General features: G+C 44.6%; 1 protein-coding gene across 1 annotated transcript in view; it reads left to right on the top strand.

The window, feature by feature from the left end:
- The window catches only part of LOC135258030 (nesprin-2-like), a 93032-nt gene that overhangs the window by 8583 nt on the left and 71581 nt on the right, over positions 1–12868 (top strand). The window contains exons 5-18 of the mRNA XM_064341226.1: positions 371–440; positions 575–690; positions 1150–1273; positions 1933–2084; positions 2697–2850; positions 3197–3801; positions 5198–5362; positions 5490–5640; positions 6444–6602; positions 7242–7409; positions 8423–8524; positions 8657–8860; positions 10787–11035; positions 11912–12813. Coding sequence (XP_064197296.1) covers positions 371–440; positions 575–690; positions 1150–1273; positions 1933–2084; positions 2697–2850; positions 3197–3801; positions 5198–5362; positions 5490–5640; positions 6444–6602; positions 7242–7409; positions 8423–8524; positions 8657–8860; positions 10787–11035; positions 11912–12813 — 3321 coding nt within the window. The remainder of the gene's footprint in view (positions 1–370; positions 441–574; positions 691–1149; positions 1274–1932; positions 2085–2696; positions 2851–3196; positions 3802–5197; positions 5363–5489; positions 5641–6443; positions 6603–7241; positions 7410–8422; positions 8525–8656; positions 8861–10786; positions 11036–11911; positions 12814–12868) is intronic.

Raw genomic sequence — 12868 nt, 5'->3', positions numbered from 1 at the left:
ATTGGTGTTTCAATGGCTGAGAATATATATCCCTGAAAATTGAGTATAACCAGGAAGCTACTGTACCAAATTCTGTAATTTAAGCAAAAATATATAAACAAAAGTTTTAATAATTTGTATTCACACATACACAGGGTATTTATATACACAATATGCACTTTTTTCTGGCCTTTTAACTATTCAGGTATAGATATGTTATAGTTTTAGAGATTTTAAATTTTAAGAGAATCTTGGAAAGGAAGGGTTTTGTGTCCACAGTGAATGTTGCCCAGAGGAAAATGTACCTAAAGAAATAGAATGCCTGATCTTCTCTCATTATTTACATGAGTTGTGTAATTTATGAATGTCATTTGTTTTATTTTTTCTGCAGCTACCAGAGAGAACCAAGCCCACACCCGGTCTGCCGCAGAGGTTTTTCAGAAGGTCCACTGGCACCCAAGGTACTGTGGAATTCTGTCTGTGATTTTCCTCTTTAGTGTGTACAGGATGTATGTAGCTATGAATGAAGGGCTTTAGACTAGATGTGAAGTTACCGTTTTGAAGACCAACTGAAGACGATGAGCTTGTGTTTCAGTTTTCTCAAGCAATAGTGAGGGCAGAGACCGTGGAAGTCAAACAGATGCCAGAGCGTACCGTCATCAAGACCTCATCTCCAGATGAGGGATCAGCTGCCCAGGAGGACATGGACAGGTGGGGCTCGTGTATAACAGAGTCTGGCTGATGTGTTGGCGGATCTGTTCAGGAGGAGTGCGGTAGCTCATCCTGTTCAGATAGTGTTCCAGTGCCGACTTAGGCTGAAAGCCCTACCCGATGATGCAGAATTGGTGGTAGCATGACCCAGGGAGGTGAACGGTGCAGTCAACTGGATTGTCTTGAGTCTCGTCGTGCACTGGTCACCTCCTCTGGCATCTCCTCTGTGCCAGCAGTTCAAGAAGTGTACTCTTCTGAAGTTAGGACTGCCCAGCACAGGGGCGTGCAGTATATGCTTCAGAGAACACGCCTTTGCCTGAGCAATGAGACTGGCACAAGTCAGAAATAATAAATACATGTACCACATATATATAAACAGACAAATAAATGGCTTGGGAATAGGTGAAATGTTATTTACATACAGTAACAATATAAAATGGGTCTGCGCCTCTCTCTCAGATACCGAGCTGCCAGCAGTGCTTTCAGGGCCCAGCTAGAAAAGAACCAGCAGAGCCTCCAGTCCGAGTTTCCCTGTGCCTCCGACATGCCCACTGCCCTGCGCGCCCATCTTGACCAGCTGCAGGTATGTCTTGGCCCCAAGCTGAGGTGGCCTGAGCTAAGGTCATGCTTGCCCTCCTAGCTCTGTGTCCATTTTCTCCAATAAGAATCACTCCTGCAAAGCATAATGCCATTCATTTACAATCGCGTTTTCAGTGGCTGAGAGTAGCCAGGTTTTCATTGCAGCCAATCACTTCACCTGATTTCACAAATTAGTTCTCTCCTCTCGGGTGGAACGTGTGTTAATTAGTGGAATCAGCAGGTGTGTAGTGATTGGTGGTAATGAAAACCTGCATACTCTCGGCCCTCCATGGCACATGATTGGGCACCACTGCTGTAGATAATTATTTTCCTTTCACTTCCTTGCACATCCTATCCAGTTTCTATTCAGTTTTACTGGAAAGGCATCTCATTAGCTTGATAGTTGATTCCTGTTTTGACAGCAAAAGACACTATGTGCAAAGTTATGGATTAAAGTTGTGAAATTATCTGACTGTACTGTAAATGTCAGCCCTGGCTGCAATGGTTCTTATTGTAAGAGTGTGCCTAGTGTGAACGTTAGCTTACCTATGGATGCAGACTATAAGAGTGAGACTGTGGTTACTGGACATGCTGGTTGCATTAGTTAGTCTGTGTGATCAGTGCAAGTGCTGGGTGTATTCTAAACCAGCCTGTGCTCTGTAGGTGCTGAAGGGGGAGACAGATAGCCTGTGGTATGAGTTTGAGCTCCAGTGTTCCCAGTTCTGCCAGCTGGAGGGCATGGAGCTCAGCCTGGCAGAAGAGGGGAAGGAGCTGCTGCAGCAGTGGAGAGCTCAACAGATCAGTCTGCAGAAGAGGTAGTACTCATACTGTATATATACACATACATACATATATACACATAAACATACTGTACACATACACATACACACATATATACACATACACATACTTTACACATACTGTACACATACACATACACACATATATACACATACACATACTGTACACATACACATACACACATATATACACATACTGTACACGTACACATACTTTACACATACTGTACACATACATATACACATACTGTACACATAAACATACACACACAGTACACATACACGTACATATCAGACCTGGGTAAAATACATATTTGTTTTGGATTCAAATACCTTTCTACGCTTTACTGGTCTTGTCTGGTGTATTGGAACCAATGAAATACTCTCAAAAAGTGCAAACCCCGGCAGGATTAATTGCACCAGGCAAGATCAATAAAGCACAGAATTTTGAATTTGCATTTGAATCCAAAACAAATTCGTATTTGACCCAGGTCTGGTACATATACACATACACATACTGTACAAACATACTGTACACATACACGTACATATACACATATACATACTGTACACAAATCCAGATACACAAGTTTGTATTGTTGGAGCCAATCCTGTTTTTGTTTTCAGGATGAAATCCCTGGAGACAGCTGTGGAAATGATTGGTCCAGTGGGTGATCAGATGACCCACATCTGCCAACAGCTTGACCATCTCTTCAAAAATCCTAAGGACATCAGTGGGCTGACCCTAAACAATGCTAGCACATTACAGGATGATATAAAGGTTCTTCACCGGAATGCCAAGCATCTCCTCTAAGTTTCTCCTAATAAATACATACAAAATATGTAATTCAAGGGAGCTGCAGAATGGAAACCATAGTTCAATTTATCTCCCATTGTACATGTGTGATATTAGATGTGTGATACATAATTTAGGAAACAGCAACCTTAGGTAGTTTTTCTTTTGTTTGATACATTATGATATGGACCGTGGTGGTCATAATGAAGTGATTTGCAAAAAAAAAATTTGCTAAAAAGCTTCAGCGTTTTTGAGGAGTTTGCCGTTGCCCAGGAGAATTTTCCCAGGATGTATCTGTGAAATCCAACATGCAGCTCTACCTCCCTGTTAGGACCTGGAGGAGAGGATCCAGCAGGAGATGGCCCGGCTTTCTGGCCTGGACAGCGAGGACAGCCCGGTGCTGAGCGAGCTGGACCCGGAGGCTCGGCTGGCCGTCGGGCGAGCGGCTCTGGGCTGCAGGCGGGCGCTGGACCAGTGCCGCCAGCGGGTGTGGAAGGGCGGGAAGGCCATCCGGTCCCTTGACCGGTTCCTTTCGTCCCTCCGCGCCGTGGAGCGGGACATCTCCGGCGCGCAGGCCAGCGTGCCCAGGGACGCGCGGGAGGCGCGGGACGGGCGCTCTCGGCTGGTGCCGGTCCGGCAGAGTGTGCGGGCCGCCGGGGACGAGGCGGTGCAGCTGGACCGTCTCCTGGAGGAGGCCCAGGTCTCGCTGGCCCAGAATGGTGCTGGTACCTCCTGCCAGGACCTGGTGCTTGTGCTAGCCAGACGGATCGAAGAGGCCGACGCCTACTTTGCACGCCAGCTGAAGGAGGGCACAAAGCAGGAAATGCCCTCCCTGGGCGAGAGGAGGATGGTCCTGAGGGGGGCTCTGCAGGAGGTCCGGGGCTCAGTGGAGAGGCAGGGGCTGAAAGAGCCCACGTTGCCTGCCCTACAGCGCAGGTGTGTAACAAAGTACTGTACTCTTTGCCTGATATTGTATACACTGTACTATTCACTTGTTGTAGTATGTCATACACTGTACTCTTTACCTGCTGTAGTATATCACTGTTCACTGTTCACTCATTACTATATAAAATACACTGTGCTTTTCACTCATTACTCTATAACATACACTGCACCCTTCATTTGTTTTTGTGTAACATACACTGTACTTTTCACTCATTACTCTATAACATACAATGTACCCTTCACTTGTCATTGTGTAGCATTGGGTTGGCAGGTATACCATCCCGCTAAGTTATGCCTTGCTTTGTCTTAGAATACAATTTGTTTAATTAGTGTGAGGTAAGATAGCAAATATTGGTTCTTGTAACTTGGTGTAATTTTGATATCAATACTTTTATTGGCAGGCCTAGATTTGAATGAATGACTTATAGACAGTGCTTTGTATATCTGAAAACGTGTTTTTCATCAGAAACGCAGTATTCTTCACTCATTACTGTGTGAAGAGAGGGTAAATTATAGAATCAATTACTATGGAAGTCAGTTTAGGAATTGGGAAACATGGCTTCCTCACACAGTAAAATGTTTAGTGTTAAATCGGCTCTCACAGAGTACATACGGCCCCTTTTGGACTCATATGTACTCTGTTAGACTTGAATTAACCATGGACATTTTACTGTGCAGGAGGTCTCCCAGTCAACAAGGCCCACACATGCTCAGGTTCACTAATTTGGCAGAGGAATATACAATGGCTATTTGTGACGCGTAACAATTTTGATGGGCTAAATGTTAAACGAATAGGAGGTTTAACAGGAACAGGGCAAAATGTTAAGTGACACAGAATTATGATTAATGTAAGGGTGCATGGTATGGAATTTGTGGGGCTGAGTTCAAAAATAGATGTTTGGTTACCTATATGGTTACCTATATTGGTCAATGCCAGTACATTACAGCACAAACAGAAACCTTCACATTCATGGAAGAAATAGGTGTGCACAGACAACGACCTGTGAAGGACAAAATGCATTTAAGAAGATATTTCAGCATACTTATTTTATTATTAAGCAGAGAAAATGGGTCTAGAGAGCTACTGAGTCTCAGGATAGATTGGCTTGTGATTTTGCCTGAGAAAGTTACGTAAACAATATCATAAAAAAAAAAATAATAATAATAATATATATATATATATATATATATATATATATATATATATAGCATTCAAGTGACTATGACCCATTTTCACTTAATTTTCCTCCCTGGTGCCTGTGTGTTATATCATCAGTGCAGCCATAATCTTAGCTCATTGGCTGATGCCGATGAATTCATTTTAATCTAAGGCTCCGGAGTGTTCTGTTTTCCCTGACTGCTCTCTCTGTCCCTCTCTGACTGGCAGCATGCATGCCCTGGCTGGCGCAGACGAGCGTCTGGCTGCGCAACGCGCTGAGCTGCAGGGTCTGCGAGAGGCAACTGCGCAGTTGGACCCCAAAATCAGCCGAGGAGACCCCACAGGGGAGCTGGAGGCGTTGTGGGAGGAGACGCACAGAACTGTGACTGAGAGGTGAGAGAGAGAGATAGAGACAGAGAGGGGGAATGATGCTGATGATACTGGGAAGGAAGTGGCCTCCCTGTGCAGTCTTGCTGTGACCTGTGATTGGCCGTAATTTGGTCTGTGTTCTTCTGGACAGGAGGGAGCAGTACCGTGCACTCAGTGAGCTGCTGAAGAAGTTCCAGGGCTGCCGCGGTAACCTGCAAAGCACGCTACGGCAAGCGGAGCAGACCATCGGCGTGCAGGCCTCCTACATGAGCAAGGACAACCTGCAGTGCCTCATCACCAAGGTAGCACACCTGTGACCCAAACCTGTGCTGCTGTGCTACAGCACATTCTTGCAGAAATGATGGCATGTTATAATCATCAAACATCCTGTTCTTTAATTACTCCTGGCCTGTAAGTCATTGCTTTTAATCTACAGCTAGAGGGCGCCAGTTGCCTTCAATTTGGCTTTAGCACAACAAACTTTATGTTTTCATAGGACTGGCAATGTGATTGCTACTCCAACGGTTATAAACAGTGCTGGAGAGAAAGCTAACATGGAGCAGCTAATTTAGCACCTGTAAAAGTCTCATATATGAAGCTGATTTTCTGCTGGCTTTCCTATCAGACATCTGTAGCAGTGTATAATATTGCCCAGGGTTGAAATATCATAACTGCAATAATAATTCACAGTACACAGTAACTATCATTACACTGTTTCAATAAACATAAAATTAAGTTAAGCTAATTTTTTTCAGGTCTCTTAATTCGCAATTACACTTTAAATGTTCTTTGATTATATTAATGTTAGTATCAATCAATAAATCTTTTTTGTCCCCATGGGGCATTCGGTATGCATACTAATATTGTTATTCATTAGAAATGTTCTGTGTAAATGACTTTTGTAAATGACATTTCAATGCTTCAGTGATTTCAATGGTCATCCAGTCCTAGCAAAAGATTAAGTAAAAAATAATTCTGAACTTGGGTATTTTGTTTAGCTTCAGGCTAATAATAGAAACATTATTATATACATCTTCTAGCCCCTTGAAAAAACTGTTCTTTTCTGCATTGTGTATCTGTGTGAATGCATGTCCCCTACCCCCAGGTCCAAGGGATAAAGGAAGACCTGGCAGGCCTTAGAGAGGGGGTGGATGAAATGCGGGGGGTGCGCGGGCAGCTGCAGTCCCAGCTGAGGGCATTCCCAGACTGCGCCATCGTTCCCTTTGAGAGAGAGGCAGACGACCTGGTGGATCGCTGGCTGGATGTGAGTTGGCTGTGACTGTCGTTGGAGAACGTAGCTTGGCCACGTCTTCTTTCAAAGGCAACTGTTCGGCTGAGCCAGTGGTAACCTACCCTGTTCCTCGAGATCTACCATCCCGTAGGTCATCATTTAGACCCTAATTTTGCACACTCGGCTCTACTAATTAATTAGCAGCTCAACAAGATCTCTAGTTGGGAATGAGGATTGCTTTGTTAGGGTTTGACTGAAAACCTACTCAACAGTAGATCTCCAGGAACAGGGTTGGTTATCACTAAGCTAAGCCAATCAATGCTCTCTGTCATCTGATTAACCTGTAATTGGGTGAATGAATGTGATGAGGTAGTGAGGACTGGAGTCTGTTGCATGACATTGTAAAATGACCAGATATGGTCATTTTACAATGTGTCTGTTAAGCCTTTTAGCAAGAAGGAAATATATGCCAGGAACAGAAGCAATCGCTCTGTATGCAAAGACTGATGCCTACTTAACTGCCTATTAAACATTAGTGGCAACAGGGTAGTGTGGAGTCCTCTCACTATTCTCTGGTAGGAGTTTAAACCATCTGAATCATTCTAATTTGCTGCCTGCCTCACGGTTTCAAGCTTTATAGAGATCTGATTGGCTGACTGTCTCATGGTTCAGGTGACTGAGAAGACAGACTCACACTTGGACAACCTGCGTTTGGGCCTGGCTCTTTGGGAAAAGCTCCTGCAGCTGGGCAGAGAGATTGAGAGCTGGACTGGGGAAAAGATGGCCTTGCTTGCAGAGGGACACCCATTTCACAGCGAACAGGACGTCCAGGCCTTTCAGGTAACCACCTGTCCACAAGAACCTCTCAGGATCTCTTTCTGTAACAGGTGCCAGAAAGCAAACTTTACCTGTAACCAATTTGTACAGCAAATACAGACAATAATCACTGCTGGCAGCAAATTAACTTTTTGAATTTGCCTCCTAATTTTATATTCCCAATCACAATTTTATAGCCATCTATCCACTGCAGCATCTTCTGTTAGTTGAGGAGACTGCAGACTAGTGGTAGTATGGCCAATTTAGTGTTTCCCTGCATTTCTCTCAACAACAGTGTGCACTGCGACTGCTATGATTCAATTTCAGACTGTGGGAGCCATTACTGCGTCACAGATTAGTGCTTTAGCTGAATGACCTGCCTGGAGAGCCCAATATCAAACTTTTCTTCTGGGAGTAGAATACACAAAATATTTCACCAAGAGCTAAATGGATTCCAGTGGATTTTCATCTTTCATCTACCGAAATCTGGACTGGACTGGATTCATCTAAATTTATCCTTAGCTTTAACTCAAAGCATGCTGAGTTCATCAAACAATAAAGAATGAACTCACCATCGCAAGTTAGTTTGTTAAGAGAAAAAGTAATGCTTGAATTTATGTATATAGAATAAGTCAAATTTAAGGACAGATTGATACAGACTGTTGTCTTTCATTTCAACAAAAACAGTGTGCTGGCATTATATTTTAATAAGCAGTGCTGATTCTCTGCTTATGATTATTATTGTCATGCAAATGATAATCAGTTACTCTCTGGTAACAGGATTGCTGACAATGAATGTTTAATCTGTCGACGAGAGCAGTCACAATGGTTTTTCCATTGGGGTTCATCCATTGGTTTCCAGATATTAATCATCATCCAGTTAATTTGGCTTAATGAGTTCCTTCCTCTCCTCCTGTGCCAGTGTGTTGCAAAAGTTGGGGTGCAGAATGCAGCAGTGCGCCCCCAGGTGGCAGGTTGAGGTGAGCTATCCCCTTCACTTTTTGCTATGTAAATGGGATGTGTGATTGTTTTCATAGGACGAGATCCGCAGGCAGGAGGAGAACATTGAGCACTTCCACCGGCGGTCAGATGAGATCCAGGGGATGCTGCAGAGCAAGGAGTCCCCATTGGACCTGCAGGTAAATGTGCGGTTGGGCTGGGGTGTGGCTGGACAAACGTGGCTCATGGCTGTTAACAGGCAGAGCCCCTGCCTCCCACATCGGATCACGCGTGTTCTTACCCAGCTGTGCCCCCCCCCCCCCCAACCCAAGGTGATGGAGACACAGCTGAGAAATAAGATGGAGCAGGTGAAGGAGCTCTTCTCCGAGAGCAGCTCCATCTTCCAGGACGTGAGAGCAGCCAGGGATTGCGTCGCCCAGAGAATGGAAGCGTGCCAGTCTGCCCTGCGGGACATCCAATCCTCACTGAGCATGCTCGATACATCCCAGACCCCACCACCGCTCCCCCACATCCAGGTACCATGCCAGAGAGAAATCACTGTCATTTTAACAGTACATCTATATGCATATGTGCAAAATTGCAGTGTTTCATTGTAAAGGGGCACCATAGTGGGGTACCTAATATAGGTGGTGGTTCTTGGTACAATGTCGCAGCTTGTGAATATTGACCATGCCAATGAAGGCCACGGCCAAGAATCCCAAAGTGCACTACCCTATTGGCCACAGCATGTTGTGTCAAATTAAATATCGTTACAAAAAAATCAGTAAGGTTTGTGGCTCAAACGCTGCAGGATTTGTTCCCATGTACTGCACTCCTGGAACCAGTAAATATACAATTTAATGAATAGCCAACATGTAACATACAGTGTAGTATATAACTTTCCCTCATAAAAGCACATCTACTCTGGAATAGTAATGTCTACCCAAAATAAAAATAGTGTGGGCTAAATACCAAAATGTATAATACAAATTGACATCCCCTCATATGGAAAGCTTGAGTGAGAAAATGTAGCACTCGCTTAACTTTATCAGAAGAAAGAAAGAAGTGCATCTGTAATAATGAGAATCAGCTGTGACTACCCTGTCAAATGCCTCTGACAAAGGGTTCTGGTGACCTTGAACAAAATGTTGTGTTGTGGTCCCAGAGTGCTCCAACATAAATCACACGCACCACTTAGCACCTGAATTGTGTGGCCCAGGGGCTAGTCGAACCAACTGGTCTTAACTAAGGCAGTCTTAACTGCTAAATAGGTGCTACTGTAGCTAAGACCCATTTTTAGAGATGGCTCTAGACCCACTTCACCAACCAAAGTTACACATAGGCACAACAGACCAGTTTTAGTAGTGTGTATCTCTGTGAAAACATAACAGTTATTCTGCAGTATGCATTGCAAAGCAAAATTGTTTGCATTTCTATGTGCAGGTACACCACTACCGGCTAGCCGGGATATGCTAACCTTCTCACTCGCTAATTCATGTTTGCAATGGAACAATAAAGATGAAAAAGTAACTTTATGATAGTGAAATTAGAAGATTGATTGAAATGTATAGCCAAATCGACACTGATGGCAAAACAACAGCATCACCACTAATAAAGAAACAGTCAACACGGAAAACAATAACATGCCATCAATACACTTACAGATTTGAGGTGGCAGTACACTGTTGAGAATGCTAGGATATAGTGGAAGGACCTTTTGACTAAGTTGAGAAAGGACATATCAGCCCGTAAAGTCATCCATCAGGCGGGGGTCCCCCACGAAAATATCCATCAACAATCACATCATTGTAGATGTGTTTCGTGAGGATTCCCCTACTTTCACTGGAGTGGACAGCGATGACTGCCAACAGCATGCAGAAGAGGATGTTGCTTTAGCCACATCTAAAACTAAACTTTCATTGTCAACTTTCAAGTCATTGACCACCTAAACCTTCCGTTATGCTGCTTGACTTGTAACATTAGTGAGCTATGAAAATAACTTGCTCCAGACACGTGTTCATAGCCTGTAATATTGCTAAGAATTTAGCTCTGTGTCATTATAGACATCAAATAGATTGCTTAAATTCCTAAATATTCTTTCACGTCTGAAAGCCTGCTTGCTGAGGATATGATAGATCAGATGCGCCATTGCGGTGAACTAGGTTATTTTAATCCATTACCATAGACATGTGCTAAAATTAGACTTTGGCCTGCTCTCAGGCAGGCAAAACATTTTTGCGCGATCTTAGTGAAAATAGTGTTTACAACCAGTTGGTGCAACGGTCCTAAAGTTACGCCAAAAAAGTTACAACCAACTTTGCTGACGACCAGGCGTTAGCCCTTTTGGTGCAACTGGCCCCAGGGATGGTTGTGGCCCTAGACAACTGCATAGAGTGCTTATGCAGCGGCCAGCTCTGGTTGTGGTGGTGTGGATGACTTTGGCCCTACTGGTCTCTGCACAGGAGTTGTCTGCGCAGCTGCAGTCGCGGGTAGAGCAGACAAATTTGGTCATGGAGGAGGTACAGCTCCTGTCGGGAATGGCCAGCCCGCAGGCTCTGGAGTCACTGGTTGCGGAGGGCCTCCGTCTGAAGGAGGGCATCCGCTCCACCCAGGATCTGATCGGCCGGAAGAGAGCGGAGGCAGAAAAAGGCCTCCTCAAGATGGAGACTGTCAGCCAAAGCCAGACCAGGGGTGGCCAACAGGAGGCGCTGGTGAGAGAGCCAGACAGCAGCTCACCCACTCCTACATTTGCATGTCCCACTTGCTTTCTGTCATAAACCATGTTTATGATTTTTTTTTCTGGATCTAGAAATACATTACAGTTTTAAAATGCAGTATGTTATGTTAATGTTAGTGGCAATAATGATAATTTGTTTTCCATGGTTTGGCACATGCCGGAATGGAGATGCGAAACTGATACTAATTTAAGCCACTGTTTTGATGCGGTAAAGAGGGTCACTGTCAAAACAAGTAATCTGCTTATTAGAAATCTCTGTTGGCCAGATATATTTGTTTTGACCAAAATATTAACAGCTTTTAGAGCTTAGTGCCTGTGTCCAAGCTATATCTGGGCTAAAAATAAAATTTACATTTTTTTTTTAAATTGAACAAATGAAAGGAACGATATGATAAAGTTCAGATTTTTAGTTATGCTGTGTTAATGTAATAAGGGAGGACTTTTATGATTACTGGTACCTTATAATGGCCTGCTAATAGCAGGACAAGGTATTAGTCATTATGTCTATTTTGGTGTCATGGGTAGAACAAATGTGAAGCTGCAGTTTCATTGTGCACTCCTTTTCTGTTTTTCTTTGTCGATGTCCATGTATGTTCATAGATGTTTATGTAAGCCATGTTAAGTTCCTCTGGATAGCGGTATCTGCTAAGCAAAGTAAATAATTATAAAAACAGTACCATCTACAAACTAAATGAACACGTGTCAGTTTTCACACACTAAATTAATGTAATTAACTTAGAATATTTGCATAGAGCACACATGTTCAGCTCTCAAGGATAGCACCCATTTATTGGTATTGTTGCCAGACTGAGGGATAATGTGCTAACATTATTTTTTGTGGTTATGTAAGGTACCACCAGCTGGTGGTAGTGCAGTTTTGAAAGAAGAAGCATCCCCTTGTGAAGAAGGCTTTCCGGTTGAGGGAGGAGCCTCGATGACATCCAAGCGTGTTCAAGGGCCGAAGGCCGACGATCAGCACAGTAGGACAGGAAAGGCCGTGGTTAGCGCGAAACCAGGCTCGAGTAGGAAGCAGTCCGGGAGACTGGACTCTGGTGCTCAGCTCGGTGTGACCCCGCAGTCTGACACCCAAAAGGACAGGAAGGAGGTTACAAAGAAGGCAGGTACTGAGCTGCAGCATGTCACTCACGAAGTTACCGTCTGCAAGGACTACACTATGAGGGCAAGCACAGGAAAAGATGACCGTGAGGACATGGGGACGAACACACAAGGCACCGGTGCAAGCGTTTGTGAGAAAAAAGTGGTCTCAATTCTTCTGGACGTTGATCGACAATGGACAGCCACTCCGTCTAGCAAGCTACTGCCTCAGGAGAGCAAGGGGGGCAGTTTCACCGAGAGCTCTGGTGATGTACAACTTGCCATGATCTCAGGAGCAAAGTTTAGGGAGAGCAGCAAAACTGAACGTGTGGATTCGGGGCCTGGCGAACGCACTGGATCAGCTTCTGCAGAAACTGCGGCAGGAAAGGCCCCACCTGTCAGGACTGAGACTCAGCACGCTGAGCCAGAGCTTCAGGGAACGACTGAGACCCTACAGCCCCAGAGCACAGCGGTGGCTCTAGTCCTGGATACCAACGCTCTTCACATCCATGCCCCTGAGGCAGGCCCGTCCCCCCATGCAGACGTCCTGCGAATCCTCTCGTCGGGAGGAGCGGATATTCCGGCCGCTGAAAAGCACGCGGACGCACAGCGGGCACCAGACACCGTGGCACAAACCAGCCCACCCACTAACCTACGGTGAGAGAACCCGCCATGCTGTGAGAGAAAAAGTAACAGTTTCAACATTTAGAAT

The sequence above is a fragment of the Anguilla rostrata genome, chromosome 6, assembly GCF_018555375.3.
Source record: "Anguilla rostrata isolate EN2019 chromosome 6, ASM1855537v3, whole genome shotgun sequence".
NCBI lineage: Eukaryota > Metazoa > Chordata > Actinopteri > Anguilliformes > Anguillidae > Anguilla > Anguilla rostrata.
Note: the sequence above shows the minus strand (reverse complement) of the source record. Positions and strands in the feature narration are given on the sequence as shown.